Source organism: Coffea arabica, chromosome 2e (assembly GCF_036785885.1).
Source record: "Coffea arabica cultivar ET-39 chromosome 2e, Coffea Arabica ET-39 HiFi, whole genome shotgun sequence".
In the NCBI taxonomy this organism is placed as follows: domain Eukaryota; kingdom Viridiplantae; phylum Streptophyta; class Magnoliopsida; order Gentianales; family Rubiaceae; genus Coffea; species Coffea arabica.
Window position 1 is genome coordinate 76414483 of NC_092313.1, and position 27422 is coordinate 76441904.

Sequence of the window (27422 nt, forward strand, 5' to 3'; positions counted from 1 at the left end):
GACGTCCGCAATTGAAACACTGAATACGTACATATCTCTCATCCCTAGCCACCACTTTGATGAATTAATTAGCTGCTGCTGGCTGCTGCTGCTGCATTCTGAGTGGAAGTCTTGGTGCCAGGTCTCAATTACATAAACTTCAAACTTTGTCAGTTGGATGGTTGTTCAAACATTTTAATTCTCGATCTTGAGTTAAGTTTTGACCGAATTTACAAGGTTTGATTCGTTTGCATCCCTTCGCGTATATTGGTATATATAAATAAGGCAAACCCATGCATTTTTTGTGGTACAAAAATATTTTTGACACAAGATTCAAGGGTTATCAAATATCATCCTTTTGACAGAAATTATCTGCTCGCGTTACTTGCCTGGTATATATACACGGAGAAATCTCATTTCCAAGGTCATCTATATGTTTATCTATAGAAACTACACAACTTCAAGATCATTAATTACTTTGTATTTATACACTTCAAAGGGACGTCCATCATAAATTTTTCACCGGAGCCTAAAAGGAGATCACAAATCCTAGCTCACGATAATAAAGATCTTTAAACTTCAGATATTTTCATCTGCAAGGGTGTGATTTAACTCTTATGTTTTGGTATCAAAATTTGTTCGACTAGAGATAGGTACATTATTGATTTTCAAAAATCACTTAGTCAAAAACAAATACGAAATGTTGTTCGATTCCTTGCGATTACAGAATGAGAACCTGGACATTGGGAGTTCGAACTTGAGATTAAACACGAATTCTAAATTTAAGAATTTAAGATTGAGCTCGAACTTGAATTTGAATTGTTTAATAAAATTAAATCAAACCCAATTTGGCTCGGGGAGAGCGGGAGGGGCAAAATTTCCTCTTGCCTTGAGGTTGATGGGCAGTAGGACAGGAACATGTCCAGGGCGTCCAACATTAAAACGAGCGTGATAGGAACAGTAGGGATGTTGATACGTCTCAACCGTTGTGGCAAAAACCACGTGGGCTATGAATAATGAGGCAAAATGATGACCTGTACAGCGGGACCCGCTGCTCTAACAAATTGGGGCAGAGTCTGATAGTCTGAGGAGGGAGCTCTGCGGTCTGCGCAGTACAGTATTTAAAGAGTACTTAATTCCCCTAGCCGCAGTTGTGGGGGGTGCTGAACACACGCCGCAAATCTGTCCCCGGATAATTAACGGCTTATGCAAGCGGAAAAAATAAAAATACAAAAAGAAAAGTTGATGGTATTCTACTTAGGAGTGAACGCACACAATGCGTTCGGTGGTACTTGACTCAAACTTGTTGATTCGGTACAAGTTGACCTAAGTTTGTTTTATGAACTAGTCAAACTAAATAGAAACAACATTTTACGTGGATAGAGAATCTGGAAATGCATGACACTAAGGCCTTGTTTGGATTGCATTTTTCTAGATTTTTTTTAGTAGCGATTTGATATATATGATATAAAAAGATAATTAAAAATGTGTTCACGAAAAACGTAAATTTTTTTTTTTTGAAAAATAGCAATCCAAACACACCATAATTTTTGAATTTTGTCGAAGTAGTTCAATTTCTTGAATTACATGGACTCCAGCTCCCTTATTAATATTAATACTATTTCATAAATTTCTCAAGACTGTCCTCGCTTTCATGATTACATTTTTTTTTCTTCTTTTTATTGTCCTAATCATAGAACAATTAAAAAATTTCAATGATGTGATTAAAAATTTTTATTGTCCTTGCTTTCTATCCTCATTTTTAGTTCTCACGAAATAAGAGAAATGATTTTGGATTCATCGGCTAGTATTATGCGATTGTTTCGCATTCCATAGATAAATCTGGCATTTTGAGATGTTTACAATGCATGAGTTGAACTGCCATTTCTCTCAATTTTTTAGATAGAAACTTTTTAAACCAATTCATCTCTCTAATTCTTTTTTTTTTTTTTTCATCCCACTTAAAACTCATAAAAAAGAAAATCAGATCTTTTTCTTTTCCCAGTATGACGCATGTCAAACGAAAACAAAATAATAATAATAATAATAAATCGTTAGACATTTAGGGGCTTGGCTCAAAGAATCATCAGGTGATTATGAGTGTGTTTGGATAGTAAGTTATTTGGCCAAATATATTTGCTTACATCATTATTACAATTTTCAATACACATTTTTATCTTTCCAATTACTTTTTTATTTCACATACATCACATCATAAAAAGTGCTACAGTAAAAATATCTCAAATAACTTACAATCCAAACACACTCTATATAAACCAAAAAAAAAAAAAAAAGTAATCCCGTTCCCAGCATCTGCCCAACAGCATAAAAGTACTATATGAGAATGAATTAAAAGAAATAGGAGTAGAGCTATAGCCTATAGGACTAATACTAGTCTACTTTAGCTTGTACAGTCAACGTTAGACCTGTATACCACTACATACAGTCTTCTGCGTGTTTACTCTTGTACAGACTACAGAGCCCTGCCCGCCAGATTGCAGACAATGAAATGGACGTGAACAGAAGGAGTCTTCGTTATAACGTCGTCAAACTCCAAGTCCCATGTTCGCGAATGTCCTCCCAATTTTGCCCCAGTGTCCTACGGAATCAAATTCATTTTCTTAGCAGACGTTAGAAAGTACGGATAATTTCAGACTGATAATTTCACTGTCCTTCCCTGAGATTACGGAATCAAATTCATTTTCTTAGCAGACGTTAGAAAGTACGGATAATTTCAGACTGATAATTTCACTGTCCTTCCCCTGAGATTTTAAAATTTTCACTTACCTCCCCTCCTATCAGTCATTTGGAGCCCAACTCTTACATCACTAATGACTAAATGACTCTATTACCCTTACACATATATGTGAAGGAAAAGAGTTAAATGTTTGCTAACTACGTTGATCATAATTTGGATTGTAAAAAGTTAATTAATTTGTTGTCTAAAAATAGAGCCAATATTAGGTTCATTTTGTTTAATTTATATATTCTCGACAAATAAAAGAAATCAGATGTAATGCAGTTGATGAATTAAAGGATTTAGACACGAGAAATAATTAAGCTGTTTGCAAACTAAATTAACCATAATTTGAAATGTAAAAAAGAAAATCTAATATGGCATCTAAAAATGGATCAAATACTAGGCATCCTTTTTTCAATTTATGTGCTTGATAAATAAAGGGAATCAAATATAAAGAGGTTTCAGTTGGTCTAATTTTTTTTTTTATATAATTGTACTGATAGCAAAAATCTTAAGGTATGGAAAAAAATTGTTCTGTTAATTTTTGAAAGTTATTTTTTGTTATGAATGATGGAAAATTTTTATTGACCTTGTGTTTGTAATGGCCCTAAAGTAAATTAACAAGTTAGATCAAATATTCAATCTAACTCGTATAATAGGGAGGGGGCACTTTTGGCATATATAAATCTGCGCACGCCTGATATTTTTTTTTTTCCCTGGGCAAAATTGTTACAGGAAAATTGATTTCAAGGGAAGTTGATTATTATTTTTAGAACCTCAGGGAAGACAGTGAAACTGTCAAAAACCCCAAGGGAGGTTTCTGAAATTATCCCTAGAAAGTAATGTCCCAGTTTGATTCTCGCCCTCGCTTGCCCATCTTCTCGCTAGTACACTAAAATAAAAAAGGTAAGGGAATGCATGATGACATTCACAGGTTTTTTCCTTATTTGATTGTTATGTAAATCAAAGTATTTTCTGCAGTTGGCAGTTCTGAAAACCCAATTATGAGACATGAAGAAGAAGAATATGTGCTCGACAGTGTCGTTAAAGGTTGGTACTAGAATTCTTCAATGGCAAAACACTACACTGATGTAACAAGTGTGGATTCCTGTCCTGTTGGGCAATAATATTGAATTCGGTTTCATACATTACTCCTAGTAGTAATGTAGTATAGAGTACGTATGTGCTTGAGACTGTGGAGAGTGATTGATGCACACGCACATTGCGCACTCAAGTGGAGCCACGACAAACTGACCTGCTCCTATATAGTACTACTCTGTAAGTAAGTAAAGACTACAGAGAGAGAGAGAGAGAGAGAGAGAGAGAAGGGGGTGGGGAGGGAGGTGGGGGATTGGAGATCAGAGGAGGAAAGTGTTTTTTTTTAAAAAAAAAAAAACCAAACAAACGAAAAGAGGAGAATGGTTTTGGGGATTTGGTGGGAGGGGCAATTAGTGGTACTAGACTACTGCTAGTGGTAAGTAACGTCTCCTATTGATGATGATGGTGCAGCTATTGCTATTTGCTGCAGCAGCACAAGCGGTTTTCTTTTCTTTAATTATTTTTGATGATCTTCTGATGGACAAAAATGGTTTTATGTTTGATTTGATATCATATCAGCTTTGATAAGAAGACAGCAGGTAATCAAAGCCTTCACAGAGAGAGAGAGAGAGAGAGAGAGAGGCTCTTGTTGTTGTAAGTTGTAACTTGTAACTGAAAAGTGAAAGGAGGAAGAGAAAAAAACCAAAAAAAAAAGAAAAAAGAAGAAAGTGGAATTGCTGATCATTTTTTTTTGGTCTCTCTAACGTAGTAGTTTACACTTCCCTCGCCCAGTCGCTCGTTACACTTGGAAATAAACTACACTACTGTTACTCCTCCTGCAAAGCAGCCGCCTTCTTTCTCCTCCTCCTGACGCCTGACTCCTCTCCACCACTCCTCCTCAGCTTATTACCACACAATATAATATATTATTGTACCATACAACCGGTAGCAGCAGCAGCAGCAGCAGCGGTAGCAGTAGCAGTGTTGTGTTTTGGTAATGAATGAAGATAACGGAGGAGGAGAGGGGTTTTGTTTGGATTTTTGCTCTTTGATGATGAATATGATGACGATGGTAAAATGGGTTTGGGTTGGCTCAACTGCGTGACCAAGCCTTCCCCCCCCCGGCCCCCACCACCTGTTTTCTTCTTCAACTTCAAGCTACCCGGCCCAATCTTTTCCTTCCTTTTTGTTTTTCTTTGTTACTACTCCCTCCTCCTCACTGCTCCCAGGCTTATTCTTCAAACTCTTCTTTACGACTATTAGTTTTGCTACTGCTCTCTGAGCTCTGGGTATAAAATACTTGTGTGGGTTTTCGATGGCTCATGTTGATGGGTTCAGAGGTGGTGCCTCGTCTGCTCCCTCTCACGCTCTGCCCGCTCGTGATACAGGTGACACAATATCAATGTTGTTTTTTTTTTCATTTTTTTAATTTAAACGTAGGTTTTTCCGAATTTTAGTGTTTCATCTGGAAAATGACACCAAATAGTCTTATCTACCTGAGGAAAATCAATGGGGCGGGCTCTACCTAGTGAGCATGTACGCCTTCGTTTCATGGCAGGACATAATGGCAAAGCTTGGAATCCTCTGGGCTGTTTACTGTGGTTTTTGTTCTTTCTTTGTTTCTCCGTTTCTAAGCCTTTAAATTGTTCGCTCAAGCAAATGAAGGATGAGGGATACTTGATAAGCAAAACTGTTGTTTCATTGGAAAAACCCGTATGTCTGGCGAACTACCCCCTTATTTTCCTTAAAAAACCAAAAATTGTGTCAATATTGGTCGTCTGTTTGGCTTCGGATGAGAAGGAGCTAAGGGGACGAAAAAGTTAAAAGGAGAATAAGCCTATTTGTTTACTTAATTTCTGGGCACTCGAGCGGCTCATGAATTTATTGTTTGCTTTAATCATCTGATTCTATCTTTGGTAGGCCAAGGAGATGACATGTATACAGAGCTATGGAAGGCTTGTGCAGGACCCCTTGTTGATGTTCCTCGCGCTGGCGAGAGAGTTTTCTACTTTCCGCAGGGTCACATGGAGCAAGTGCGCTTTCCCGTCCCCTCTGATCTCCTTTTCTATTTTCCTTTTCCTTCAATCCACCGAACACTTTTTAGTTTCTTCTGCTACAATTTCTCATGCACTGTAGCAACGTGCGCTCTGTTTCTTCTTCAGTTGGAGGCATCAATGAATCAGGAATTGAATCAACAAATTCCACAGTTCAATCTACCTTCTAAGATCCTCTGTAAAGTAGTTAATGTTCAGTTGCTGGTACGTGTTCCACCTTTTCCAGTTCTGATCTGTCTTTGAGGAACACTTTCCCGCACATTTTTCATTTTAACCTGCTTATCTCTCATTCTTCGCTTTATAGGCAGAAGCAGAGACAGACGAAGTCTATGCTCAGATAACATTACATCCTGAAGTAAATGTAAGCATTTTTTATTTGCTTTTGTTGTTTATAATAAGGACTTCTAACTTGATTGGGCTTATGGTGTATGCTTATTTTAGTAGTTTAGTTGCTTCATGCTGGCTATCGATCTTCTCGGTGTTTTGTCTGCTTTATCTTCCATACCTTGTGACCATCATTTGAATGACTGTGTGCCCTACTGTCCATGCATTTGCAGGAACAGGAACCTTCGAGTCCTGACCCATGCACTCCTGATCCTCCAAAACCGACCATTTACTCATTTTGTAAGATATTAACAGCATCTGATACTAGTACGCATGGTGGTTTCTCTGTTCTCCGCAAACATGCCACTGAATGTTTACCTCAACTGGTAATTTTCCTTCCTCTTTTCTATTTCACTCATCCTCAGTTTAATTCTACTAAATTTATACGGATTGCATGACAAGCTCAACTGGTTGATAGACATATGCTGCTCCAATTACCAAATGTTTTGCGTACAAATTGAAAATTGACTTTCCAAATAAATGGGCCTGTCCCTGAAAATTGAAGTTGTCTTTGGTTACTTTCAGGATATGACTCAAGCAACTCCAAGCCAGGACTTGGTTGCGAAAGACCTTCATGGTTATGAATGGCGATTTAAACATATATTCAGGGGCAAGTGTTCTGTGTTTCTCGTAGCATAATATTGCAGATTCTTTTTTCACTTGGCCATTTTTTCCCCCATTAAAGCTACAAAAAAAAAAAATTAAATAAGGAGGGCACGTCCTAATGGTGATGCTCAGTATCAACTGAAATTGAATTCTTAAGTTTCCTTGTATTCATGGATGAGCAGGCCAACCTCGGAGACACCTACTTACAACTGGATGGAGCACATTTGTAACTTCCAAGAGATTAGTTGCTGGCGATGCATTTGTTTTCCTTAGGTAAACCATGTTCTCAACTTTAGTTACACTTTCTGGTTATGGATGCTTTTAGGTGTTTGCTCAATTGTTGGTTTACATTTTATTGTAGGGGTAGTAATGGGGAATTGCGCGTTGGCATTCGCCGTCTTGCCCGGCAGCAAAGCCCGATACCTCAATCTGTCATTTCAAGCCAAAGCATGCATCTTGGAGTGCTTGCAACTGCATCACATGCCATTATAACTCAAACCTTGTTTGTCGTGTACTACAAGCCAAGGTACACATACACTATTTTTTCTACCATGCATATGTACCCTATTTCTAGGATTTAGGTTTTATTTCTTAAGTTGTGCAATATTTATCAGGACAAGCCAATTTATCATTGGATTAAACAAATATCTAGCGGCTGTAAGTCACGGATTTTCATTGGGCATGCGCTTTAAAATGAAATTTGAAGGCGAAGATTCTCCTGAGAAGAGGTTTGTTGATACATTTTGTGTTTGTGTTAGGAGAGGATTCTAACTCATGAACCTTAATCTCAAGGATCATGTTTGTCAGGTTCACAGGCACTATAGTTGGTCTAGAAGAGGTATCTCCACAGTGGCCAGATTCTCTGTGGCGTTCATTGAAGGTTGGCGGTGGCTTTTGATTCTTTCATCTCATTCTTATGTCTTTTATGTCATAGATTGTTTATGAATGTCTTCCAAATATTGCGCCGTATTAGATTCAATGGGATGAACCAGCATCAATTAAGAGGCCAGAGAGGGTCTCTCCTTGGGAAATAGAGCCATTTGCAGTTGTTTCATCAGCAGATGTTGCTGCCCAACCAGTACCAAATAGCAAAAGACCTAGGCCCCTTGATCTTCCAACCTCTGGTATAAACATCTTTGGCCTTTATGTTGTTTTGAAATGTACCATGTTTGACTTGTATAGTAATAATTTGTGTCGGATACATAGAAAATAGAGCCATTGCTGCTGCTTCTCCTTTCTGGTGTCCGGAAGCAACTCAATTGCTTGAATTAAGCCACTATGACAACATTACTGAAGTCCAAAGCACGGATGATCAATCTTTCTGGCCACCTAAGCCGAAAAATCTTAACAGCAACATCTGCTCTGGTTCTAGCTTCTCTTCTCGTGGAACTTGGCCTCGTCCACTTGCTAATGGCTCATTAAACCAGGAAAATGTATCTGCAAAATCACCTCTTTGTGACTATGATTCTCCTATGTCATCAAGGGCAAGTAACGGCCATGTACTTGGCCAAGTTGAAAGGTTCAAAAGGCTGGAGAATTCGTCAAGTTGCAGATTATTTGGCATTGATTTAAGAAGCAACTCAAAAAATCTCTCTCTGCTGGATAAGGACGGACCTTCTACAGTTGTACCAAATGGTGCTAATGATGCTGAGCCTCCAGTTGGCATATCTGATGGAGATGTTCTGAAGTCTTGCAATGAGATGAAACTGGGCCAATCAGAGGTGTCACCAAAAGATGCAACTAACCGACAGGGTTGTTCCACAACTACAAGAACCCGAACAAAGGTTTAGCCAGATGATTTTCACCGTCGTCATTTAATATTAGATGTAGCCCTTTAACAGTGTTTAATTTTTGTCTATCATCAGGTGCAAATGCAAGGGGTTGCTGTTGGGCGGGCTGTTGATTTGACTGCCTTGGAAAGTTATCATGACCTTATAAGTGAGCTGGAAAAAATGTTTGAGCTTGAGGGGGAGCTTAGTCCCCGAAACAAATGGGCGGTTGTCTACACTGATGATGAGGGTGATATGATGCTTGTGGGTGATGATCCGTGGCAGTGAGTAACTTAACAATTTTCACCAACCATTTCCTTGAAAAGTAAAAGAGGTTTCTTTTTAACGTACTAATTCCTCCTCTTCCCCCCCCCCCCACCCACCAACAGAGAATTTTGCAAGATGGTTAGGAAGATCTTTATATACTCGAGCGAGGAAGTGAAGAAGATGAATACAGGAGACAAATTCCCTTTATTAACTCTGGATGGTGAAGGGACAGTACAGAGCTTAGATTCGGAGCTAAAGCTGGAATCTTGAAGTAATGTCATCGTCTTCTTTAGTTTTGTATTGTATATCTTAGAGCTAATCATCTGCGTCTTTAGTTTTGTATTGTGTATCTTGGAGGTGGAACTTGCAAGAGTGTTTCATGGAACATAGGCAGGTATATCTTTAGTGCTCAGGTTTTTTGGAGTTGGGAGGGTGTGCAAGCCAACCAAGTGACTGGTTTTGACGGAGTCTAGACTTAAACTATGTTGTATTAAAGAAATTTGAAGGTTGGTTTTGGTAAATGTGAATGTCTTCTTGCCATGTTTTTGATCCACAAGTTACAATTTATACATCTATCTTTTGATGGCAAAACAATTCTAGTTGGTAGCTGGAATATGTATGTGCGCGGCCGCGCGCTTGCTATGTAAGATTTTATGCACTGTGCAGGCAAATTATGAATGTATATTTGTATGTAACTTGGTAGTGATATGTGAAGAATTCCTCGTCTTGATCTCCAGCATTCAAGCGAGGAGGGCCAGACATAATATGGCCCCCTATGTCCATTATCCACTTATTTGCTCTGTACTAGGATCTGTACCAATTTGGGCTTATGTATCTCTCCGAGTTCCAGGGCAGTGGTCCTCAACTGTTAAAATGGTTTACATGCATGTGAGCCTAGTACGAACTGTTGCAGTCTCTGAGGCAGAAATTTAGAGATCCATGATTCTGTATCAAAATTTCTTTTTCCGTTCTAGTTTCCTGGGTAATCTAATAATCTTACATAATTAGCAAAAGGGTTGGTCTCTCCGTTGCTTGATATCGGGTGAAAAGGAAGGAAAATAATGATTTTGCACTATTTTACTGCTGTTCTTTTTTCTCTTTTCAGAACATCAAGATTCGAGCTTTTTGTAACAAAGCTGATCTCCTTTAGCTGTCCATACCGATTTCCTGGGGATGTGTTTTTCAAAGTTGGTCTGTTTTGAGTGGACTGTAGTTAATATACTACCCTACATTTTGACAATTCAGGAACTCTCTCTGCTATGTCAGAAAAAAGAAAGGGGAAGAGAAAAAAATAACCATGTCTATGTTGGGAAAAATAGGAATTAGGGAATTGAGAAGATAATTCATTAGTAAGTAGGGCGAAAGTTTTGGCAAATCTGGTTATGGGGAAAAAAAAATACTACTGAACAATGAGGAATATATTAGAATACCCCCATTACCATCCAGAAAGCATGCACCTTCCAAAGTCTAAATCTCTGGCTCAGAAAGTAGATCACAAATTCACTATCAAAACTGCATGAAAATGGCCACTCATAAGAGACTGAAGGCGCCACCATTACCACATTTCTATCTGGCAAATATGTCCAAATCCAAACAAAACTTACATTGAACTATGATGTTATGTTGGAGGGTAGAATCAGAATGTGGATTTATTGTCATTTTTGCAAGAAAGAAATATTACTGAAGAGGGCGAAGCGCCAGAGACCCAAAGCAGCTCTTTGAATATTGTTGTTTAGCATTTATGTGATTTGGAAAAACATATTAACTCATATCATCATCATAGGTGTTAAACCAAACCTGGAAAAGGACCCGGACAAAGGGACCATTTGAAATGGACGGTAGGTAGATGAATCAGCTAGTGGGTTAATAGAATAATATTTGCAATTTCATAATAATAATTTTAGTGCACATAAAATTTTTTAAATAAAGTACTTTTAAATAATAATTAATGTACTTTGAAAGATATATTCTAAACCTATGATAAAAAGATTTAATTGCATTTTATTGTTCTTTCACATAATAGACTATGTAATCAGAGATAAAACAAATTTATTTTTGTTTAGTTTCAAGGAATTAGCAGCATGAAGGAACATTTAGTTATTAAAAAAAGAAAAATGCAAACAAATTAATCTAAAGGAACATTTAGTTGTTAAAAAAAAAAAGAATTAACCTAGTAATAATATATAAAGGATCAACCGAAATAATTGGTCGGCTGTCCTAATTGAAAAAGTAGGCGTGATTGGGTCAAATCCTTATTTGATCAAATTAGGAATCCGGCCTTATTTAGTGGCTTGCTCATTGGGTTGTATGGTTCAATTGTCGGACTAGATCGAGGTGAACTTAATAACTATGCATATAATTGTTAGATAGGAGTAACATTTTTCTAATGCCAAATTTGTCAAAACTATTACCTTGTTATAAATTTTCATTCTCCTCATCATCTTACACTTAATTTTCCCTTGGGGTTTGAAAGTTCAAAATAGGAAAAAATGGTTAAAAGATGAAAAATGATTAACGTGTTGGAGTGAGGCAGATGGGACTCGAACGAGGTCATGTTGGCGGATAATTTTTCTTTTTCGAAGACGACAACTGTAATATATTTTAATTTATCCTACACTAGGGAAGGGGGTGGACCTAAGGAAGTCTAGGGATAACTCGGAGGGGACTGAACCACTACCAGACCAAACGGGTGCATTGCGCACACGCCTGAATTTTTTGAAGCAAATCCACATTATAATGTAGCAATTGGTGGTGCCTCCCACTCAACCAAGCCTTAAAAGCTTGATGGTGGCCACCAGCTCAAAGGCTGGTGGTTATGTTGGCGGATAATCAACAAACTAACGGAATGTTTTCAGGTTATAAAACAAAACTGGAATTATTAAATGACACCAGAATGATACATCCTTCTCTCTCTTTCTCTCTCTCTCAAATGCTTCTCTAAATTGGAGCTCACCATTTTGCCACACTGCAACAGAAAAGTTTTGTCAGGGTAAATTCTACTTTGTCTCTTCAAATTATAGGCAGAATCTCACTTCAATTCCTAAATTTTAAAATGAAATATATAAATCTTAAACTATAAATCCACCCCACTGTATTCCAATTTTTTATGGAATGCACAAAATCTAATGAAATAGTTCCCAATTCTGTTAGTTGTTATTATAATTAAAAGTTAACCAAATCCAACAGGGACATAAACATAATTTCATAAAATCCAAAACTTTTGTGACACTTTTTATTTTTTCCATTTCCTTTTCCCTTCTCTTTCCAAGCCGTTTTCTTTTGCTGCAAACTCTTCACCATTCTCACCACTGCCTCTCTCCTCTTCCCCCGCCACCCTTCCTCCCTCCCTCCATTCCTCTCTCTTCTCCTACCTTCTCACTCCCACTCACTCTCTTCCTTCCTTCCAAGAAAGAGGGGGAGGAGGGAGAGAGGGTGGCAGGGATTAGAGGAGGGTGGTAGGGATGGTGGTGGAGAAGGCAATATTCATGGGTTTTCATTTTCGCAAAAGGAGGGGATGGTGAAGATATCACTATTATTGAGGGGTGAGCAAAATTATCCGCAAACTTGAAAATTCGACATATTCGATTCGATCCGATTCAAAAATTAGTACACCCGATCTGTATTATTTGATCGGGTCAATAGAGGGTTGGGTACCCGTTAAAATATGGGGCAAGTTAGGGTCACACAATTAAAAACCCACGAGCACTATAAATTCCCGCCCCACATATATATATATTTATTTTTATACTCATACTATAAAATAATATTTTTAAAACTAAATAAGCAATTTCATTGAACAAATTATATTACAAATATAAGAGACTATAGTTTATTTATAAAACTCATTTGTAAAGGTCATGATCTTATGCTTTATAGAAAAGAATTTAACTAATGTAGAACATATATTTTAAAAAATGTGTTACTTATTTTTAAACTTTTATTGATATTGAATTCTTTTTAAATTTTTTTGTAGTCTATTTGCACGTTTGTTTCTTAGTAGGGGAATTTTTTGAGAAAAAAATCTTTATTAAATTTTTTATGAATCTGTAAAATGTAAAATTAAATTAGTATAAATTATTTTTTTAAATAATAAGTAGGACATGACGGATATCCGCTGATCCGATCCTATTTTAACGGGTATCCTATAACGGGGTACCTGCTAATATGTGAGGTGGATAAGAGACAAAAAATAGTTTACTCGCAAGGTGCGGGTTGGATCAGTACAATGATAGACGGGACCGTACCCGAACCATACAGACCCTACTGCTATCTAGTGTTCAAAGAAATGGGAGAGGCAACGTCGGAGGATACCGTCCCAAACTTTAAGGCCTGCCTAATCCCCGACCCCGTCTGCACTTTCTCAGGTGATCAATTTTATCATCAAGGATAAAGATGTTGGTCAGAGAGCTCGCCTGCATCTACACTTCTTGGATTCTTTACGACGATGGCATCCCTGTCACTGCAGAGAAGATTGCTACATTGGTGAAGGCTGCGAATTTGATCGTGGAATCCTACTGGCCTAGTCTCTTTGCCAAGCTTTGCAAGAAGAGGAACATCGAAGATCTTATCGTCAATGTTGGCTGTGGCGGTGGCGCTGCCGCTCCTGTCGGCGGTGATGGTGCTACCCCTGCCGCCGCTGAGAAGAAGAAGGAGGCGGCCAAGGAAGAGAGTGATGAAGACATGGGATTCAACTTTGTTTGATTAGGTGTTTCTCAAGCTTATTCTCTTAGAAAATAATTAGGATCAACCAATTGGTAGTTTTTTGGTATACTTTTGTGTTATTTAAAGAAGTGGATCAAAGAAGATATTTCGCAAAAGAGTAATCTTCGTGGGCTTGAATTATCATCAGTACAGAATATGCATATCAGCTTCTTGTGTCGAACCAATTTCCTGCTGGTGAAATTAGTCGTTATGCAACATTTACATATGAGTTTGAGTTACCCGAGCGAAATCAGTGGTTTTTTTTCTGGCGAAATCAGTGATTTTTTTACTTTTATAACTTGAAGGTATTGATACGGGTTGCTTTTTTATTATTAAAAAACTCTGCTAAAAACAAAGCAAGATAGAACGAGAAGACATTGAAAATAAAAAAGGAAAGAATAATCATAAGAATAAATAAAAAAAAGGAAAAAAATTTACTATAAAGGGATAAAAAGGGAAAGGAAAATTAAAAAAAGGAAAAAATTAACCAAAAATGGGTTTTTTGTTAGGTGTAAAATTTTTTATTTGAATCGCATAAAATTACATTTATGTCCCTATTAGGGTTGGCTAACTTTAATTATAATAAGAACTAAAACAACTATTTTGTTATGTTTTATGCATTCTGTCAAAAACTACAGTAAAGTATGATGGATTTTGTAGTTTAAGGATTTAAGTGTTTCATTTTGAAGTTTAAGAATTAAAGTGAAATTTGGCATATAGTTTGAGGGGGACAAACTAAAAGGTACTTTTTTTGTTAAAAAAAAAATAAAAGGTATCTTTTTGAGTTTTGAGCAAGAAAGAAAAGGTTAAGTCCTACTCTATTTGGTTTATAGCCTAGATTGGTTAAGTCCTACTCTATTTGGTTAATGTTTGGATTGCCGTTTTTCGTCGGAAAATTACGTCGTTTTCCGTGATCACATTTTCCTATTACCTTTTTCCCTCACATACATCAAATCGTTACAGTAATTTTTTCATGAAAAATCATGAAAAATGCAATCCAAACATTCCGCCATCAAATATTTCATTCTTCCTTCTAGTAATACGTGTGTGGTGCAATTCAGGTAAAGATTTGTTGTCTATACTACACTCTTTCTTTCAAAATTTGGGGTTGGACAATTTCCAATTACTCAAAAATTACTGAAGGCCATGCATCTACTGCACTATTCCTATTTCCTAAGCTGAAAAATGCAGCAAAAATTTACGTTTTTTTTTTTGTAAAAAATTCCTTAAAAAAAAGTAAAACCAAATAAAATGACTCTTTGCCCATGCGGACTATATTGCCCTATGTTTTCAAGGTCAAAGGCTGGAGATGTTTGTTCCCTTTTGGTTTTTTTCCACTGCCACTAGTTTGGTGAGGGATATTTCATTAAAAAAATTTCTATATTTTTTATGATTATATTTTTTAATTATCTTAATATTCTATATATATTAAAATACTACGATACATTTCCTATAAAAATTTCAAAAAATTGCAATCCAAACCAGTGTTGTCAAAATCGCGATCCGGATCGTAGGATTGTACGATCCTACGATTCGGATAACCAAAATCAATCCGAATCGTATTCAGAGTCGCAAATTGTATTAATCTACATAGAATCGCGTAGGATCGTAATAGGATCGGTAGGATCGTGTAGGATCGTACGATCCTACAATTTTTTGCAAATTTGTGAAATACGAGACTCCATTTTGCAAGTAAATGAAAACATTTGTGGTAGGTTTGTGATTTATCAAAGAATTGCAGCTTTTAATTGTAATTTTTTAACAATTTTTGCCTCAAAAAGTCAAAAAAGCTCTTATTCTTCTCCTCTACTCAGTTATCTGTGTTGACTCGTTTCTTCATTTTTCATTTCAACCTTCATTTTTCAGTTTTCACTTATTCTCCACCGCTGCAGCTCCAACCAACAAGACGATATCGCTGTGGGTTCTACCAAATACCAAGTACCAACATCTGAACAACGGGAAAATTTTGATTCAGATTCTACACAGGTTTGGACTTACTATTCTGGCTTTGAATGTCCTAATTTGACACTGTTTTCTTTGTTCTTCTTTTTTTTGTTTTTGTTTTTGGATCTTTTCAATTGTCCGATTGGATCTTTTCAGTTTCAACAACATGATTTTGATTTGCCTACCTCTTTATAACGTTGATTTGTCTAAATGTCATCAAGTGAAAGTTGCAATTAAAACACAAAGTGCTTCAGCTCACATAGATTATGTTTGCTTACTATTGATTGCAATAGCTAAGCACATTCCTTCAGCTGAAAAGTATTGGGTGTCACCCGAACTTATGATTTTCTGGCCTTTATTTTTGTTCTTAAGCTAGAAAGGTGCATTAATTGCCCAGATATTCTTATTTAGACCAGAAAAATGGGTTGCCGTGGACGTATGCTTTTGAACTTTTTGTTAACAAGTTTGAAAAATCTAATTTTTTCTAAATTTTCAGCACAAATCAACATTTAGCCTGACTTTTCTCATAGTATTACTTTGCAATGGCTATAATTGTGAAAAGAAAAATGCTATATATTTATTATTTATCAGGCAGTAAGTAAAAAATGCTATATATTTATGAATAACTTATTTATTTGATATCTTTTAGAATGTACAAAATGGTATATGAATCTGAAATTCATTAATTTAGTAAATTTAAAAGCTTTTGGTGGGATCTTACAATCCTACGATCCGATTCTGTAAAACTAAAATCGATCCTACGTAGGATCCCGATTTTACAAACCTTGATCCAAACAAGACTAAGGTTGGTTTTCCATCATCTTATTTATCTTTCTATTCTCCACCCCTTCTCCCTTTTTGGGTATTTAAAAAAGCAAGAAAAGATGAAAATAAAAACTTCCTCGTCTCTCGTTTAAGAGAAAGAAAGAGAGAAGCTTCTTATTAACTCTACAAGTCGGCCCAGACGCGACTAAAGGTTGGACAGATTGTGATAGTAGTTCAGCCATAAGCTAGGGAGATTTTTCAGTCCCTGTAAGTTTGTTAATTTCTTCACATATTTTTAGCAATTTATACCTTGCAAGGTTTTCTTATTGGCGGGGGCGAAATAGTTTAAGCCTTTATGTTTATGTACAGCTCTACTTATTTGTCTATTTTTTTCTTCAGCTCTACTTATTTTCTTCAAACTTACTAATTTGGGTGAATTTGGGAGATGTAATAATTGAAGCAGCTTTTTAGTTGTTCTCTTCTTGCAAGCCATCTAGTTAAAAACTGAAAAAGATTGGAACTTTGTTTTGATTTCAAGAATTTTAAGAATTTCCAACCAAATGCCGCCTGTATTTCAGCTTTCTTTATCAGGGTTCCTGTGGTATCTTAATTGAAAGTGCTTCTAGATTTTACATTTAAATTTCTTTTACCTTTTCTATTTGTTTTTTTTTTTTGGGGGGGGGGGGGGGTGGGGGGTGGGGAGGGAATTAGAAAGATAAAAGTTTCGTATATTATTCTTTATTCTGTTTGTGGAATTTGTAATGCTGAATTAACTGAGTGTATATGCTAGCAACAAGATCATGTTGCCAAGCATTTGGATTGAGTTAGGCAGCTGCCCTTTAAATTGGAGATAGCTGGCGAGTTCTTGAATTTTCATCTGATTGAGTTCTGTGTTAGTTAAGCAAAAACCCATCTTTTTTTTTGCTTTTTTCCTTCCTTTTTAAACAAAATAGATTCTGAATTTTGTGAATGTTCACCACGGGTTAAGCAGCCAATGGAATGGGTGTTTAGTGTGAGAATCTCTGATGTCAGCGTCAATGATTGAAGTTTATTGTTTGAGAAAGATAGAGTGGTGGTTTTGTCTACTTGAATTGCATGTAGAATGACACTCTCTTCTTCGTTGTTCACCAAAAGATCCATCATTGTTTATTTCTTAATCTACTTGGATTAGCTACTTTATTTGGCCGTTTTGTGAATTCACAGAATTTATCATGTATTGATAGTTTATAAGAGCTAATAAAATGGAAGAGAAAATAAGCACTGGCTGTGATAACCACAAGGATACCATTTCTCAGCCCCTCTCACTTACGCAATAAGCATAATGGAGCAAAATGGTGATTCATTAGCAGTATAAAGCAGCCTAGCTTAACATCTTCTCTATTAGTGGTTTGCAGGATAAGAAAAATTTCCCTGTGGTGGGTTGTCCCTGATAGGAATGAGCAAAGTGCGTTGAAATCACGCCTGAGATTGCCTGGAGTAAACTTGAAAAATGAGAAAGAATGTAAGGAAAAGTTCTTTTTTTTTTTACCTTCTAATTTGTAGAGTACCATGGTTGTTAACTGTTTTATTTGGCAGAGAAGTACTGTTGCTTTTTCCTCATCTTCATATGTAGTGACTAGAAATCTGTAATGCTATGAAAATAAAATAGTTTAAAAAGGATAGGGTATTATTTGAAATATTATTGGAATAATTACTGTAGCACTTTTTGTGATGTGATGTATGTGAGATAAAAAGGTGGGTTGGGAAATGTGTTTATGATGCAAGCGAAATATTATTTGAGATAATAGTGCTATCCAAAGACTCCCATTTATTACAACAGAGTTGAAAATCCCATCTTAGTCTTTTTTAGCACATAAGAGAGGATTGCATGTTGCAGTTGGGCAGGAGGTTGGAGGGTACAGGAAAGGGAAGGAGAAACCTATGAAGAAAAGGAAATCCAATCATGTGTGGGTCATGCTCAAACTTAGACAGTCTTATATGTCTTGAGGTCCTCAACTAGGGGGTAACTGACAGTCTAGTTAGATGGCTAAATGAAGGCAAGAATCTTTTTCCTTGTTCTGGAGCTGGGGAGGGTGGGTGTGTTCTGCGAACTACAGACTTGTTTTGGGGATGGTGCATGGGTGGGTTTCTGGGAAGAGGGTGTGGAGATGAGCATAGAAAAAGTAAACTGTTCATGAAAACTTACATGTTGATTCTTAACTATATATGGACCAATTTTTCCTTTCAACCATTTAGCTCCACCTACATCCAGCCTGCTTATTCATTTTTTTTTTACTGTTACACCTTGCCAGTCTTTTAACTCAGATAATTTATTGTTTTCTTAATTTCCTTTTTATTTGTCTGTATTGTAGAATTTTCTGCAAGAGGAGGATAATCACTTGGAGATGACTCGGGCTAGATGTAAATGTTTTACATTGAATTTTCTTTCTTTATTTTTTTTTCTTTTGCGTCTTACTGTCTTAGTAGTAGTTTGTTTGACATAGTTCTGAAATTGGAATGCATTTTTCTTCTTGGAGTCTCAAATGTGCTTAAAAGGCATGGAGAATTAGCAGAACGCCTGTCTAGGTAATGTTTTTGGAGTTTATCATTTTTTTTTACTATTCAGTATTTTTTTCCAAGTTGTAACTGTACGTCTCTTTTTGAGCTTTTTGTTTGAATTCATCCTTATTCATAAGAAAAATAATTAGCTTCAAGCTGGGAATCAGAAGATAGAATTTTCTCCTATCTTACTAAATGTGCTTTATATTTGAAGAGAGAAGCAGTATTATAGGTGTTGTTTACTGGTCGTTCTACTACTGGAAGGTTGGGATAAATTTATATACTTATATCATAATTAAGAAAAACATTATGTGCTAATTAACATATCTTGATGTATAAAAATCTCCATGCAAGGTAGACATCTTCAGTCCTAGAAACTTAGGCTTAAAAAATTTTGGTAGATAGGATATTGCTAGAATTCTTTGCCTTTTGATATATATATATATATATTTCAGCTGTCCATATGCAATTCTGCACGTATACTACGTTAGTTGACTTAAATCTAATAGAGAATGATGATTAAAGGTTGTAGACACAACTTAAAATGCCCAGCCTCATAAGCCTTGTGCTTAATGACCTGGAAGCAAATAGCCTGCTGCTCTGAATTGAGGTCCTTTCCTTGAAATTGTTTGCATTTTACCGCATACAGAAAGGGCAGCTTTCTCCTAGATTCTGATTAATTCTGGACTAGTCCAGCAGCTGTTTGTACTTGCGGTTCCAACGTGTTATCTTGGGGGGTCAATGTTTTGAGTGGTACGATGATTCTTACTCCTCATGTTATGATGACTGTCTCACGCAAAACATAGCTTGGGGAGTTTTCACTAGGAGTAATTCTGTCCAAGACATTAACATCATTCCCTTAAAGTCAAACTTGATTTGAGAATATGATTACCAGCGTCAATGGCTCTGATATCACTATCAAAAGCTTCAGTTTGAATTGAAATTTTTGGTTTACAAACCCAAGAGCACTTGGATGCTAACAGTATCTGAAGTGAGTAAAATGATGGAAAATATGGAAGTATCAGAATTTGATCAAGGAATTTATTTCATTTTAAGTTTTTCTCTGCATCTTGATATCGTTTCCATGCAATACATCACATTTGGTCTTTAAGTTACATGAAGGAATAAAATCTGATAAACAAAGCTTAAGAATGGAAATATGAAGCCATTGGAAAAAGCAATCGCCAAACCATACAATGCGCTCGGAAAAAAAAAGTCAAAGGTTAAATGGGAAGTGGCTTTCAAACGTTTGCACATGCATACAGTGTCATGTTGCTAGTAGGTTTTAAATGTTACTATCATACTTCTGAAAGATAGACGTGCTTTAATAACATTTGTTATAATTGTTCTGGAAAAGTTTCTTAGAGGTGACATTGAAGTGGGCTGAGATACGAGGGAATATTATGGTTACTGCAGTCCCTGGCTAGAACTTATCGACTGTTAAAATTTTTTAGGGCAGAATTAGTTACACATGCAGTAGTTGTTTTCTTGTCTGATTACTGTTTGCAGTCCCTGGCTAGAATCAAAGTCTACACGTAGCCCAAGCTACTTGTAAATTGCTATATTGGAAAGTAAAATTGTCAACCCTTCTGTTATATCAGGGACTCTGATAAGATGATATTTGAGCGTTTGCAGAGAGAATTTGAAGCTGCTATTGCTTCTCAAACTCAAGGTATGTTTGCATGTAACCCTTGATATAGCTGAAGTTGGTGATATTTTTTTTGGTACTTCAAAGAAACTGCTAATAGTGCTTTTAACTTCTACATTTATATCTAATAATTATAAGATTTGCACTTGCTTTACTAGTGTCATTATCTGTTACATGACAAATTTGGGATTGTTGATAGTATCTATCTTGACTTTTCTCCTCTTCTCAGTAAATCGCATTAACTGTTAGGTTATCACATGTTCCATATTTTGACGATTGAGGCTCTGTTTGGTTGTGCATAAAATACTTTTTTGGAAAATGTGTCCATCCTTTTCCTCCTTTTCTGTATAGCCTCTGTTCTTCAATTTGTCCCTCCACCAGCTTCAAAACTTTTATGAGGATGGATATTTTTCTTGTAAGTTCTATATTATACATTCCTTTTTCAAGAAGCTTTTTACTATGCAGAAATTTCTTTAGATGGTGAGCAGTGGAATGATGGATTATTGGCTACAATAAGGGAGCGGGTATGCTGTTTCAAATTCCACATGACTTGTAACCTTGGGCTTTTCTTGGGCAGTGGTGATATAACTGTTCTGTTTGAAATATTATATCTTTTCTTTACAACCCTGTGCTTAATATTCTTCTATTATGAAGCCATCAGCTAGTGCTTTTATCTTTTAGTTAAAGAAGGAGATAGATATAAATTGAGAATTTCATGGTTTAGTGCTTTTTTTTTGGTATATTTAATTTTCAACATTAATAAAGTGCTATTCCTGAAATCAAAGCTCTTTCAAGTACTTCTAGTAGAATTCTTCTGCTTGCAAACAGACTCACTGCCTAGTAGTTGAAAGGATGTCTGCTTAACATGACTAGTGCTAAATGTAGTAAAGTGGCAAATTTTGCTGGTTCTAGCTAATAATCTGCTGTATAACTTGCTTTTCCTGTTTGGGGTAGATACCCTGTCATCTTGTTTTCAGCTTTCATACTGCATGTTATATTGATTGATACTCACGTGAAGAGGTCCTAAATTGCATCAGGTTCATATGGAGGCTGAAAGAAAGGCAATGCAATTGCCAGGGGATACAAGCATGTTGCATGGTCTTCCTTTTCATGATAAAATCACTTACAAAGTTGCAAACAAGGTATATTCTGGCCAGTGAATATGTATACTCAAGCTGGTAATTTACTTAAATAATTTCAATTTAGATGTTTAAGAGTATTGAAATATAACTTGGGCGCGTTGTTGCTTATGACCTACATAACAGCACTAGAAAGAAGAAGTATTGTAAAGTTATCTATCTTTTTCAGTTGTAGTTTTGCAGGTATTTATCTGCGATCCCTTTGTAGAACTTTGTCGCACTTTGTGCACTGGATTAGGACTCTATTCCCTGTATACATTTGCCTCTCACATAGTTTTCTTGTTCAAGTAGATGTGTAAGAATATCTTTGTATTCATACATATTCTGATCCCCAAAACCTTTTTGTAAAATTAAGCATTCAAGAGCGAACAATATTTGGGCTTTTTACTTAAAAGACTAATGAGCCATTGATGCAAATTGTTCAAATCTATAATTTCTCATAGTTTTACAGAATTGTGCCATATTTTGTTTATTGAGCAGATTATCTGTTGTTTGGAAGGAGCAAGGATCGGCATACAGTATGAGACAACATTTGCAGGTAAATTTGGAAATTCATCACTGAACATTGGTGTCAGAAACATGTATTCTGTTCCATGATTATATATGTAGCTGTTTTGTCTTGTGTTGCGATACATTGTTGAGGAAATGATCGTACTTGACTATGTTGATATTTGTTGCCATCTATGTGTAGTTTCTTGTCTGCAGATGAAATCATTTTTGGGGAAAATGGAAGCCACATAAAGTGCATTTAGGTTGATTGAATAACAAAGAGATAACGAATTGAGCACTGGAAAAAACAATTGCAGCTATGATTTATTGTAGCTTTAGAAAATTTTCCGTAGTCTTTAAGGTGTCTATTTGTATCTTGAAGCAGAATGGATGTCTCTGACTAGGGTGATGTGGTTTTTTATTGTTGTGAAGGATCTCTTATACATTGCCGTTTTAGATTTGGTGCCATTTTGTATGTTGTATATTGGAACTTTTAGCTTTGCTTTTCATTCTCTTTGATTTTAAACTAGGTTGTCAATATATCACGTAGTTCTCCAAATAGCAATTAAGTAAAAAGCAATGCATCTGGTTTTGCAATATTGCAGGAGAACCCTGTGAATTGTTCCACTGTGTGCTTGAAAGCAAGTCATTTCTTGAAAAGATGACTGTCCTTGAGCATACAGTACCTTTTTTCCTACCAATACGTGAAGCTGAAAATGAGTTTCTCTCTTCAAATGCGATGGTGATATTTATAGCTTTTGATTTTTCACATTAATATTTCCTGTCTGATTTTGTTTTAATGTAGCTTTCTGCATTTTACCTCCAGAAATTCATAGATCATGTAGGAGATCTATTGCAGGCCTATGTTGATAGGCGTGAACAGGTATGATGCGTAACAGAAGAAAGTTTGTGGAATGTTGGTCTTGATGTTTAGATAGTCACAGATATTGGATAATGCTACAAGAATTTTGCAGAATTCTCTCTAAATTGGAGTTTCTGACTCATACTTGGATCAAGCATGTACGTAGTTTAAGTTGCTATTTGGTTCAGACATACCATGGCTCTGTGAAGCCTACATAAGACATGCTCAAGTAGCTATATTTGTTTCATTACCTGTCCCTGAAAAAGAACCCCATCTCTGTCTATGCTTGTTCCAAATTTACTTAATTAGATTCAAGATTATTTTAATCCCACTTTTCCTATTAGTATTGAACTGGGCACCAGAACATATTTCGAAAGTCAAAGGACAATCTTGCAAATTTATTATTCTCCTGCAAATTTTGAGCATGTGAAATTCTTAACCTTTAAAAGTTAGATTTGTACGAAAGTCCTTTTCATGATGGAGAGATAATATTTAGGCGCATGGTTGTGCAACAATGACAGTTCTATAGAAGTCTGATTACTTGATATTTACCACCTATTGTCTGTTTGGATGGTTGGAATGCTGCCACGTATTTCAGTGATATTAAATGGAAATTTCCTGAATTTAACATGTTATTATCTTCCCATTTCTTGTGATACATTTTTGAAATCAGTTTGGTCTATTTCCAGCTCCCTTTTCTTGTGGTTTTCAGGTTCGCCTTATCAAGGAATTATACGGAAATCAAATCAAAGAACTTTACCATAGTCTTCCGTACCACATGGTTGAATTTTTGCTTGACGATTATGATTGGTAGGTGGATTCAGCTTTCTGCCTATGATTTTGGTTTTGTTTTGTAATGATGATTAAAAAAAAAAGGCTGGTCATAGGTGTAATGGCAAAATAATTGTTTATTAGTAGTTTAAACAGATAATTTGTTGAATGCATAAATAACTGCAAAAACGTGGTCTTTTTCTGCAGTAAGGTGACGGTAAGTCTTAGATATGCAGATCTTGTCTCTATACTTCCAACTGGAGTCAGTGTCCTGGCATGGCCAATGCACAGGAATTTCATGAACAAGAAGGGAGGCGGACCATTAGGGAGTAAAACCATTCCAGAAAGGCTGTCTTATGCAGAGGATGCTTTACGAACCATGAGTTTACCTGAAGGTATTAAGTCAATAGAGATTTAGCCATATTGTATAATTTGCATTAGTGATGCATTGAGAGGCTTTTCTTTCGATTTTATTCAGAGAAGGAACTTTCCTTCTTCAACATTGCATGGGTATCATTGTTGTAAAATCTTTGGTTTTCGGTTCTCACCTGTCATTGATCATCATCAAACAATTGTCCTATGCTTAATTCTTCTTTTAATGGTTTATATGGTTTTTTTTTTTTTTTTTTCCACAAAGCTTGAATGGTGGAAAGAAAGACATGAAATTGCTATTTTGGATGTGAAAAGTATGTTCAAGATGCACAGCCTGGAAAAAGGGATACATCTACTTTTGCACATATAATTGAAAATTAAAATGCTTTGCGAACCAAAACCATTTATAGTGTCCTAACCTGAACAATAAAATGTATCACAGAAATTGAAATATAACCAGTTTCAATGTATGCTTAGTCCATGTTATTCCTGCTCAGTGGCGCACAGTGATAATTAGCTTACATGAATTGAGCCCATAATTTGGATTCCCAGTTAAATATCTCCCATCTCACTTGTTAGCCAGCTGCATACTCTAGTGTTAATCAGGTTGAAAATCTACAGTTACTGTTTTTCTTATGTATCCTGAGCGCCATGAGCAGTCCTCTGTAGATTTCGTCGACATATACTTTTTAACGACAGATTCCAGTTGGAAAACTGATCTAGAATTCCTGTATGATTGTAGAATTGTTATTCCGCGCTCTCGTAGAAGTTCTGGAATTGCCACTGGTTCTGCTGTATTATTTTGAAGAATAAACTTGGCATGCTTTAGAAGTATTAGATATGTAGCTGTTTGTATACTTAATTTGCACCAAAAATTGCTATTCTTGATTCACGGGATTTGTTGCCGACTGGAAACGTGGTTTCGTTTCTGACACGTTCTTGGTTTCTCTGTTAATCAAGTGCTTTAATTGAAATCCTTTGGTTGTGGTGAAGGGATCTAAGTTGGGGTCCCGTTGAAGCAGACTTATATATAGTTGTGTGTTAAACTGCGTTTCTGGAGGATTAACATGCATGCTAACACGCTGACATGCTTTCCTTTGCTCCCTTCAGCTTACGCAGAGATTGTTTTGAACCTCCCTCATACTCTGCAGGAGATATATCCGCACAATGCTTCTTCATAATCTCTCAACTTCATCACTGTAGAGAACGCTGAGAAATGGAGAGATGGTTTATGCAGAGACATTGATTTGCCAGTCACAGTGCTGCTTGTTCCTGAACGGAGTATGCATAGGTGAATTTTGATTGTTGCAAGAGGTTGAGTTCTATCATTTCTCTTGGTTGTAATGCTATAAGCATCCAGTCTCTATCCTCCACATGAATGATGATTTTTTTGGGTTGCTGATGTTACCGTGCATATCCCATTGAGGAGAAGCTAGTAGGATAGTAACGGGACCATATATATATATATATATATATATATATATTGTGCTTCTGCTTTTAGGTTGACATCATGTCTGCTCCACAAAGCTAAAGCAGTAAAATCCCTGTTAAAGAGGGAGGGGGGAATCCCTATGTTTCTGTATGGATGGTAATCATAGTCTCTAGGAATTTAACTTTTGTCTTGTTGGGGTCGGCATTTGGCAAGTATGATCATCATGTCATTCCCTGTGGCTTTTCCCATCCTGTAAATACATGTAGGACAGGTGGAGGACTTCTTAGGACGTGGCCCAATGGAGATTTTGTCAGCTCATGTAACGGGCAAACATAGAAGAATTTCTCATGAGCCGTAGGGGCCGTTATACTGGTAGAGTATTCTTCACAATACAGAGGAGGATCACGGTGGTTGCCGACAATTGGAAAAACAATATGAATAGCATCATAAAAGTAATCAAAGCAAATACCACAACGAACGAAAGGGGTGTGCCATCTCTGGCTGGCCTCGGCCCATGTCATGTCAGTGAGTACATTTGCTTGGAAGCCATCCGTAAATGCATGAAACCACGTAGTGTGTGTACATGCTCTGACCTTTCTAAAATATTAGTTACTTTTTTCTGGTGCTTTTCCTCTTGGTCTTCTGCGTTCCAAAATCAAAGCTGACAATGATTGTTAGCTAACTTTGTGCATATGGCAATTTTCCACTAGCAGAAGATGCGGACAAAGTCCATATCAAAATCAACTTAACCACCTCATTATCTTATCCGACTGGCAGGAATTTGCACCAAGATAAATGAGTACTCCCCCTGCTCACACTAAAAGATCCATCCCCACCAGTATTGAAGGTAGTTCAGCTGTCTAAATTCTTCCATATTTTGATCAATTTATAGCACATCTAACGATCTTCCAATAAATCACTTTTTCTGCTTAACTATTTGACAATAATTTTGCTGCACATCTTCTTCTTTTTTGCAATGCCAAAAGCCAAAAGCCAAAAGCAATTCTGAGATCAAATCGTGGTGGTCGTGTTCCAAACTGATACAACTAGGCGATTCTAGATGACTCTCGAGCAATGTCAAACACGGGAGAGGAGAAGTAACTTAGAACCTAGAATGACTCTTGCTACGGACATACTATTTGGCCACCATTTACAAGTTACAGCACTCTATTCACAGGCACAGCTACACAACATAAAAGGGTTTTTAATGCTAGTGTATAAGATTACCAGTACAAATTTTTAGTCCCATGATTCAAATAAAGATGGAACGGCCCGGCAAGAAAATAGTTAAAAAAATCACACACAAACACGCACACACATGTTTGCTTTTTTCTGTTTACTTTGCTGCTGTGGCTCTTTAATGTTCCTTTAATTTAAAAGACTGAAGATGGGCATATGTGGCTCAGGGGGCCAAAAAAACATTTAACAGGAAATTCAAAGTACAGCAATAATCAAATGGCTAAATGATTCTTTCAACTTAGAAACCAAATGCAACTAATATTATTAATTGTTGGACAATGGTATACGCTCATCAAAACTCTTTGCTAGAACAGACACAGACGAAATTTGTGTTGAAGTGATGGTTTGACAACAAAGCGGTAGTCCTACTATTAATTTGTTTTTCTTTTTTGATTTTATATTTTTTTTGACAATGATAATATTTATATAATCCCATCTTTTCCGTGAAATTTGCGTTGAAGTGATGGTTGAGGAGCCATGTATGACAACAAATTTTCATGTAAAAAGAAAACCTCAATCCTACTATTAATTTATTTTCTTTTGATTTTATACTCTTTTTTTTCGATAATGATAACATTTATATAACCTATGACGTGAAATTTGCGTGGAAGTGTCAAAGTGATGGTTGAGGAGCCATGTATGACAACTAAGTTTTAGTCCTACTACTAATTTGTTTTCTTTTGAC

The 27422-nt window shown here is 36.3% G+C and overlaps 3 protein-coding genes across 18 annotated transcripts; all 3 read left to right on the top strand.

Moving 5' to 3' along the window:
* The first annotated feature begins 4247 nt into the window (after positions 1-4247).
* On the top strand, positions 4248-9377 carry LOC113733324 (auxin response factor 11). Its single transcript, XM_027259656.2, has 14 exons — positions 4248-5145; positions 5678-5790; positions 5920-6015; positions 6116-6172; positions 6369-6521; positions 6721-6805; positions 6984-7074; positions 7163-7327; positions 7416-7529; positions 7609-7681; positions 7775-7925; positions 8008-8585; positions 8667-8854; positions 8960-9377. The coding sequence occupies exons 1-14, from the start codon at positions 5073-5075 to the stop codon at positions 9105-9107; spliced, it is 2085 nt and encodes a 694-aa protein (XP_027115457.1). The 5' UTR covers positions 4248-5072; the 3' UTR covers positions 9108-9377.
* Positions 9378-13049: 3672 nt separating this feature from the next.
* Positions 13050-13654, top strand: LOC113733328 (large ribosomal subunit protein P1-like). The gene has a single exon (XM_027259672.2). It carries the CDS (start codon positions 13230-13232, stop codon positions 13536-13538), a length of 309 nt encoding a protein of 102 aa, XP_027115473.1. The 5' UTR covers positions 13050-13229; the 3' UTR covers positions 13539-13654.
* A 1694-nt stretch (positions 13655-15348) lies between these two features.
* On the top strand, positions 15349-25746 carry LOC113733325 (uncharacterized). Of its 16 annotated transcripts, none has more exons than XM_072081287.1 (13): positions 15349-15524; positions 17632-17748; positions 18599-18647; positions 18731-18812; positions 20387-20457; positions 20899-20957; positions 21471-21575; positions 22053-22110; positions 22667-22803; positions 22888-22944; positions 23636-23733; positions 23902-24089; positions 25177-25648. In XM_072081287.1, the coding sequence occupies exons 2-13, from the start codon at positions 17737-17739 to the stop codon at positions 25245-25247; spliced, it is 987 nt and encodes a 328-aa protein (XP_071937388.1). In that variant the 5' UTR covers positions 15349-15524; positions 17632-17736; the 3' UTR covers positions 25248-25648. The 16 variants fall into 16 exon arrangements, with proteins under 16 accessions (XP_071937388.1, XP_071937387.1, XP_071937393.1 ...); XM_072081286.1 differs by having other exon boundaries at positions 17642-17748; XM_072081288.1 differs by lacking the exon at positions 15349-15524 and adding an exon at positions 16225-16514 and having other exon boundaries at positions 17642-17748; positions 23613-23733; positions 23931-24089; positions 25177-25746.
* Positions 25747-27422: the final 1676 nt, after the last annotated feature.